The sequence below is a fragment of the Argopecten irradians genome, chromosome 3 (assembly GCF_041381155.1).
Source record: "Argopecten irradians isolate NY chromosome 3, Ai_NY, whole genome shotgun sequence".
Lineage (NCBI taxonomy): Eukaryota > Metazoa > Mollusca > Bivalvia > Pectinida > Pectinidae > Argopecten > Argopecten irradians.
The window spans coordinates 30,513,001-30,520,562 of NC_091136.1; the positions used below are offsets into that span (position 1 = coordinate 30,513,001).

Sequence of the window (7,562 nt, forward strand, 5' to 3'; positions counted from 1 at the left end):
ACTAATTTACTTTAAATGGGGATGGTAGGATCCTAAAAGATACATTGTTATTTCTCTCTTATTATGACATTTTAAACCCAAACATAGAAAATGTCGCATCCTACACACGGAACTGGCTATACAATATATAACGTATTTATATAAATGATAAGTAAACATGACTTCCAAAGTAAATAACAAATATCGTCCATAGCCCGAAAATTTGTTTTTGGCATAAGTATCAATGCACCCACTACCTTCTCACTCACTTGTTTGTTAGAGCCCGCCACATGGGATAAATTCTCAATTTATTGATCTCAAATATGTATTTTATAAACGGGGATTGGTGTTTGCTCAAATACACTGGGATCGGTATTTGTTGAAAATTACTATAAGCTCTTGTGAGGTCTACACTACAAATGTTGATGGTTTGGAAACATCTTTATTAGTGCATGTGCATTAGTTCGTGAATGGTTTGAACCGACTTTGTGCAGAGGAACCGTGTTTATAAAACACTAACAGTTTTTGAAGCGGTATGTTCCTAATGTCAATAAAGAAAATAGGCGGAGACGTTTTACAAAAGTCGAGTTATTTCTTTTATTTTCGACAATACAAAGCACAGAGCATTGTCAGAGACATATTAAATCAAGTCTGAATTCGGTTTTGTTCAAGTGCAACAGTGAATTAAATAGCCGAGACCACAAACTAAATGACTTTGGTACGAATGAGAGCATTGCTTATCACACCATAGACACCTCACAGGTAAAAAATAGACAAATTAACATCTTGGTTACAACTGCACCTGCAGAGATCATGCTTGGGCACTGGCATGTACACGTATTCATACACTGTTATTTTGTTCCACAGAACATGCAAGGCTATTAACGTCTGGCGGACGCTTACCAACGAAGGACAAAAATGTTGACGATAAATTATCAATATTCCCTCTATTTTAGACACATGTCTGGACAGACATTCGCTTGGTCGAGCCTAAACTGCGATGCTCTTTGTACAAGTTTCATAAACAAAGTCATTTATGACTTCAGCCCTTTCAATACAAATCCAGAGTAAATATTAATGTATATGATTGACATACGGCGCCCTACATTTATCATCAGAGGGAGCAGTACCGCTTGGCTTCACCGGTCATGTTTAGAATAGTGATCATAACCCTTACAAAACATGTTGTGTTAGTTAAAAGGCTTTTTGTTTTTATAACTCGTCCAGATTTAAAAAAAATGTAGTGCATTATTTACTGATGAATGTGTTAAGTTTTAACTATTTTTACTAACAATGTATAAAGTTTTAAGACGCCTATACCGAAATGCACAAAAACGTTTAATTCATCTGGATTTATTTTAAAATCACAAAAATAAACATACTTATAGCTTTGTAACATGGAGGCAGCGTACTGGTCGCTGTCTGAGTCTCGTATAGCGATGACCCTCTCAGCGCTACCTGTACTCACCTAGTGTTAAAGCTCTGTATGCATACAATCGTAAGCCCATTGATAAAAGTAGTGTACTACCTACTACAAGTGAATGAATATGGGCTGCCACTCTTCAATGAGCTAAATATGAATAACAATAGAGCGTAGAGTGTTCATAGGCCATAACTGGCGATATAAATCCGCTCACCAGGCAGTGCCTACATATACCGCGCGACTGTTAGGATGTGTGCGACAAGATACGCAACAGAAGCTGTCATGTGTTAAGTTAGAAGCTGGGAGTTGTAATGAAGACAACTTAACCCCGGGAAAACAGATATTGTGTATAGTGTTTGACAGTCGCCTATTAACCATGGAGGACTCTAAGAGACCGTGCAGGACCAGAAAATGTACTGAGAAGTCTTCTTCCTCTGCAACTTGTGCTGAAGACATGAGCAGTGAATTCGGTGAAAAATATAACTTTAGAAGAAGTTCTCTAGTAAATAGGGTTGTTAGTGAAAGGAAACGCAAAGAGGCTAAACAACCTAAACCCAAGTGCAAGCCTCCTCCATTGAGCAAGTACAGACGGAAAGCAGCTAATTCAAGAGAGAGGTGTCGAATGGAGGATATTAATTCAGCTTTTGAAGTATTAAAAGGAGTTTTACCGAACATTGAAGCTTGTCCGTCATCAAAAATGACAAAAATAACAACACTTAGACTAGCTATGAACTATATATCCGCGTTACGGAACAGTCTCGGGTACGAAGACGATCTAAACTCGGACGCGTCCTCTTCTCGATCATCAAGCATGTCATCTGGAGAGGAAGACATGTGTCTAAGTCCCTCCTCCCCAGTCTCTGCTCCAGAAGAGTTTCTCAGTTCCGAGGACATCGCATCATCAGAAGACTTCGGCCTCAACATTCATGTTCCATCTGAACTGCTACTCAGCTAGTTGTACTTGTGTGTGCTACATCGGCAGGGTCTCATTCAGCATCTCCATCCTTCGCAGCCTCCTCATCTACATCATCATCGTGTGAACTGATCAAGTGAAAGGGACCCCTGAGGGATTATGTAAGAAATGCATCATGAAATCACAGAAAAAGTGACCCATGTAAAGTGTTTGTGTATTACAGGAAAATGGACCTGTGTGTAGTGTATACGTGTTATAATTATGGGGTGGCGAACTCCGTAGTAAACATTTGGGGATTAAATGAGCCAGTGTCTACACAAAAGACTATATCAACATTACCTCTTTGTAAATACATGTGAGAAATCATACAAAGTGCTTTAACTTGTCACCGTCATCAATGCTCGGGTAGTGTGTAAATATTGAACATCACGCGCGCGTGAAAACTCGTACTGGACGCTCGTGTGTGTTGATGCACGTGCAGTCCCGTAGAATTTTGTTGTTTTTACATGACTATATTGTCTCAGATTATGGAAGTGTAAGGATTTATGGACGAATTCTTTAAGTCTCAATTGTAAGTGAGAAAAAACATTATCATATATACCCACTGCAGAATCAGTACTGGTGACCATATCAACTGATGATTTGCTTGATGAATACGTGTTTTTTACCAAATGAAGATTTTTTTATTTTTATTTTTCTATTGAACAAAATATTCCTGTTGTCAAATAAGAATTTATATATATATATGAAAATATTGTTCCAATAATTATTGTTAAATTTTCTACCTTTGTTCTACAAACTTAACTCTTAATGTACGAAAGAAAGAAACCTGGCTGTTCAAAAACATTGATTTTTAAAATTTTTGCTATACTGTTTTAATGTTTACCTGAATTTTCCTATTATCATTTCAGGAATGTTTATAACGTTCAAAACTAAAAGTTGAAAGATCAAATATCTTATAAATTTGACGATTTAACAAGAATTTGATAATGTACAAATATTTGGACAGTCAGGTGGAATGAGCGTGTAGATATAAGACAAATGACTGTGTGAACTTTTACAGAGACTCTCAGATGGTACTATCATTATAATATTGAAATAACAATGTTGACAAAAAAATCTCCGTCTTTGTATTTTTTGTTGGATTTTAAATGTCCTGTTTTTCAAAGATGGTCAAAGCCACTAGCAAACCTGGCGGGTCAAGATTACCAACAAGGTCAAGGGATTTTCTAAGGAATATCGCTTTATGGAAAATCGCTTAGATTTTTATAAACACAGGGAGGGGGTTAAGCCCCTACCTTTATTTAAGAGGCGGGACATCTTTAAATCCTCTCCTTTATCATTACTTCGTCGCCTGAACAAAGTCACAGAAAAACATGAACTTGAGAAGGTTTAATGCGTAACGTTGTGACCTCAGGTCGTCCTAGGTTGGTCAAAATACCTACGTGACCCAGTATATAACTTTTAACTTCATTAGGCACGTTCATTACAGGACGATAAAACTGACACACGAACCTTGACTAGCTATTTACCGAAACCAGTGTTTGTAGCTAAGCATGGTTGCATGGACAGGAACACTGTGAGGTATGGTGAAACCAATATTTTACTTTGGACCTATGTGCTAATTAGCGGGAAATCGACACTTCTTGATAAGTGTAAGACAAATTTCTAAACAAAATGATCTAAGATTACCGATTTCCTTTAGTAACACACTCTCCATCGAATGCCCCTTTAGTGGAGACATATTTCTAAACAAAATGACCTAAATTCACTAATTTCCTTTAGTAACACACTCTCCATCGTATGTCCCTTTAAAAGTCCATCCAGTGCAGACCAACCGAACGAATGATTAAACTATGTCACACTGCTCTAGGTCCTTTTGGAGATAATTAAAGAGAAGATATGAACGCCGTGAGATGTTTAATTTTAACAACATTTTATTTCAGTTTATTGTTTTCTATACAATGATGAATAACACCCCTGCTATTGTAATAATAACCAGAAGGATCCGGATACCTTTAAATTCATCTCCCGGATATATTCGTCTGTGATTGGTGATGTGGAAATCGGTTCGTTTTTTACTCAGTCGATTCAACCACCGTAAAAATTCAGTTGAAAATAAATGTGTAAATGGGCCTTTTAGTAAGACTTGAACCAAGAATATATTTAATCTTTTAAAATGTTTTTTTTTCAGACTTTTTTTTGCTAACTACGGATTTTTAAAATACGTAGTCCGATCGAATACTGAGTTAAATAATAGTTTTGTTCGGGGGCAAATGTACTACAGCGAATTCTGTGAATTGATAATTATACAAATTGTAAATTTCAATATCTATCGGTCCTGTAGACATCCCTCGTACTTCACTGCAATTTTCTTGATATTGAGTACCATGAACACAATGCTTGTTATCTCCAGCTGAAGTATATTATAAAGTCTATTTGTACAGAGATTTACCTGTACAGTTTACCTGTATTGTGTACCTGTAGTATGACAGGGAGCCGACAGGTAATACCAACTTAAAACACCCACATGGTCCCAACTATTACGCACTACTAATCTAGTACACCTTTCATACCTTTAGTAAAATTAACTTCTTGACGCAAATTAAATTGATATCTTGTTCCATTTTGCTACCTTGACAAATGGTTTTGGGTGTCAGAATTAAATGGGCAGCTTTAGAAGTTATTTGCAGCAAATATTAGTCGACAAACATTGAAAGTGTACCTTGCATTTGTGTTATTGTAATTTGCATCGTTAATTGTTTTGTAATCTAAGATGGAGATTGCTTGATTTAAGAGCGTTCATCATCAGGACATTCACTTTACACAAGCAAAATAAACTAAAACCTACGACGATAAATAATTTCATACATTATTGAAATGAAAATAATCGAGTAAAATTTTCGGTGTTCAACAGTATTTATCGAAAACTTGCTACATATATTTTGTTAAAAAGTCTTATGAAATATTTCTCCTAATACACCAAATATTATCACACTTGTAAGGGAACTTATTCTGTAGTCAACACTAAAATAATAAGTTACCCCTGGCCTGCAACAACTGAAGCTTCGAAGATGCCTTTTGCTGTATGGTTCCTTCTTGCAAACGCTGTCACGAAAATGCTTACGTCTTGTCATGCTTCATTTGGAAGTGAATATGCTCAATTCAATCTAATAACAAACTTCCGGTATTTACACTCTACACGTGCAAAATTGACTGAAATATACAACGATGCAACCGTTTTATGCATAAAAAATTGGCATATTCAATCGCGTTTAGCTCTAGAAATTGTAGAGACACAAGGTTTCAAGTTTCGAATTTGCTATTTCGTACCGTAATGACAATATGGTATGATATTTTTATGTACTTTACACTGACAGACCACCCATCGACATGATCGAGCAACCCTTAGAAGATAAAAATTGACAGAGCGTAAAAAAGGGCAGGCGGCATCTCCCTTTTCTACCCCAGATTAATACTGGCCTATATGGGGTAATGGCTTACTGCGGTGCACCCTGCGTGACAAGGGCCTACGAGTCACCACATAAGGTTAGCACATTTAGAACTTTCTATTAAGGACCGAATTCGGACAAACAGGTGTTCAGTATAATGTTCATATCATTTACATCATGCAATTAACAGTAAGGAGTATATGTGGAAACACCGTGGATGTATTTCGAAATAATTTCAGTTTTTAAATACTGAAGCATTCATATATAAGACGAGGATTTCTATTGCGATGTTTTATTTGTTTACGATTAAGTGATATCTTATCTCTTTTTAGCAACATATGATATGCTAAAGAGTACGTTAAGACCAGTAGAAGATAAATAATAAAAATGTATTTTTTTCTATCAGAGAAATCCTTTGCAATGATTCAGCTATTAACCATGACACTCAGTCCACCGCCAAATGTAACCAGAATCCTTGTTTTACCGTCACAAGTGCTCTCATCTTACCCGTCCTATAACCAAGCAATTCGCCCATTACGCCCAATGCATCATTAGAATCATCATCCTATCAGTCCCAGAACATTATTTTCACCAGAAACCTTGTTCCACCCATCAAAAGAATCGTTGCCCCTCCCGTAACCAAGCCGACCCCTTTAACCCGTTATCTAAACAATCGCGCAAATCACCAAAGAACCATCGGCGAAGACAAGAACCCTCAATCAAACAAATGAACAGAGAATCCTGGCAAAACTGTTCATGAAATCTCTAATGCCAGCTGTTATCTAAACTTTTGAATCACTCGTCACCAGAACCCTCGACCCACCCATCATCAGAACCCTCATATCAACAGTCAACAGAACCCTCGCCTCATCCGACACCAGAACCCTCGACCCACCCGTCACTAGAACTCACGCCCCACCCATCACCAGAACCCTTACCTCAACCGTCACAAGAACTCTCGCCGCACCCGTCAACAGAACACTCGGACCAACCGTCACCAGAACTCTCGCCCCACCCGTCACTAGAACCCTCGCCTCACCGGTCTCCAGAACGAACGCCCCACCCGTCACCAGAACCCTCGCCTCACCTGCACAGAACCCTCGCCTCAAACGTCACCAGAACCCTAGCCCCATTCGTCATCAGAACCCTCGCCCCACCCGTCACCAGAACCCTCGCCTCATCCGTAGCCAGATCCCTCGCCTCACCCGTCGTCAGATCCCTTGGCCCACCCGTCACCAGAACCCACGCCCCACCCGTCACCAGGATCCTCGACCCTCTCGTTACTCGCACCACCCAATCTCAATCAATACAAGAGCGATTGCACCGTCAATACAATAATCACTATCAATTATACACGTCCTGAATGGCATGGATAAGTCACTGCCACCAAAAATTACATTTATCTCAGTCTTTTCTACAGCTAATTACCGAACTATAAGGGCTTGTGAATGTACGTTGATGGAGCAATCGGGTATGGAGAGGACTGGAACCCGGCGGCACCATAAAAATCGTACAACAATCTGATCGGCGACAACTCAAATCAGTTTATTATGACACTCGATTTAAATATCTACATTCGTTCACGGGTAATGTGAAAGGGTGTAAAAACTGATCAAAACCAGGCGTCAAATGAAATAAAGCGGAAATGCGGACGAACCTTGGACTGTTTGACAAGATAGTGTCGTATGTCAGAATCGTCTGGGGAAACAGAAACACATTTGAATAACTGCTATTGGACACTGGGGCAAGAGCATGTCAACCACAAAATCAGGGCGACACATGCGAGGTCAAATGG

General features: G+C 38.6%; 2 protein-coding genes across 2 annotated transcripts; both read left to right on the top strand.

Annotated features, from left to right (window-relative positions):
• The first annotated feature begins 1,516 nt into the window (after positions 1 to 1,516).
• LOC138318171 (helix-loop-helix protein delilah-like) lies at positions 1,517 to 3,440 on the top strand. Its single transcript, XM_069260328.1, has one exon. It carries the CDS (start codon positions 1,779 to 1,781, stop codon positions 2,355 to 2,357), a length of 579 nt encoding a protein of 192 aa, XP_069116429.1. The 5' UTR covers positions 1,517 to 1,778; the 3' UTR covers positions 2,358 to 3,440.
• Positions 3,441 to 5,810: 2,370 nt separating this feature from the next.
• On the top strand, positions 5,811 to 7,130 carry LOC138319617 (putative uncharacterized protein DDB_G0290521). The gene is made up of 2 exons (XM_069262765.1): positions 5,811 to 5,864; positions 6,543 to 7,130. Exons 1-2 carry the CDS (start codon positions 5,811 to 5,813, stop codon positions 7,128 to 7,130), a joined length of 642 nt encoding a protein of 213 aa, XP_069118866.1.
• Positions 7,131 to 7,562: the final 432 nt, after the last annotated feature.

Coding starts and splice junctions, on each gene's coding strand:
- LOC138319617 (XM_069262765.1), top strand. CDS start 5,811: ATGGCTTACTGCGGTGCACCCTGCGTGACAAGGGCCTACGAGTCACCA. Junction 5,865..6,542: donor CCTACGAGTCACCACATAAG/GTTAGCACATTT, acceptor CTCTAATGCCAG/CTGTTATCTAAACTTTTGAA.
- LOC138318171 (XM_069260328.1), top strand. CDS start 1,779: ATGGAGGACTCTAAGAGACCGTGCAGGACCAGAAAATGTACTGAGAAG.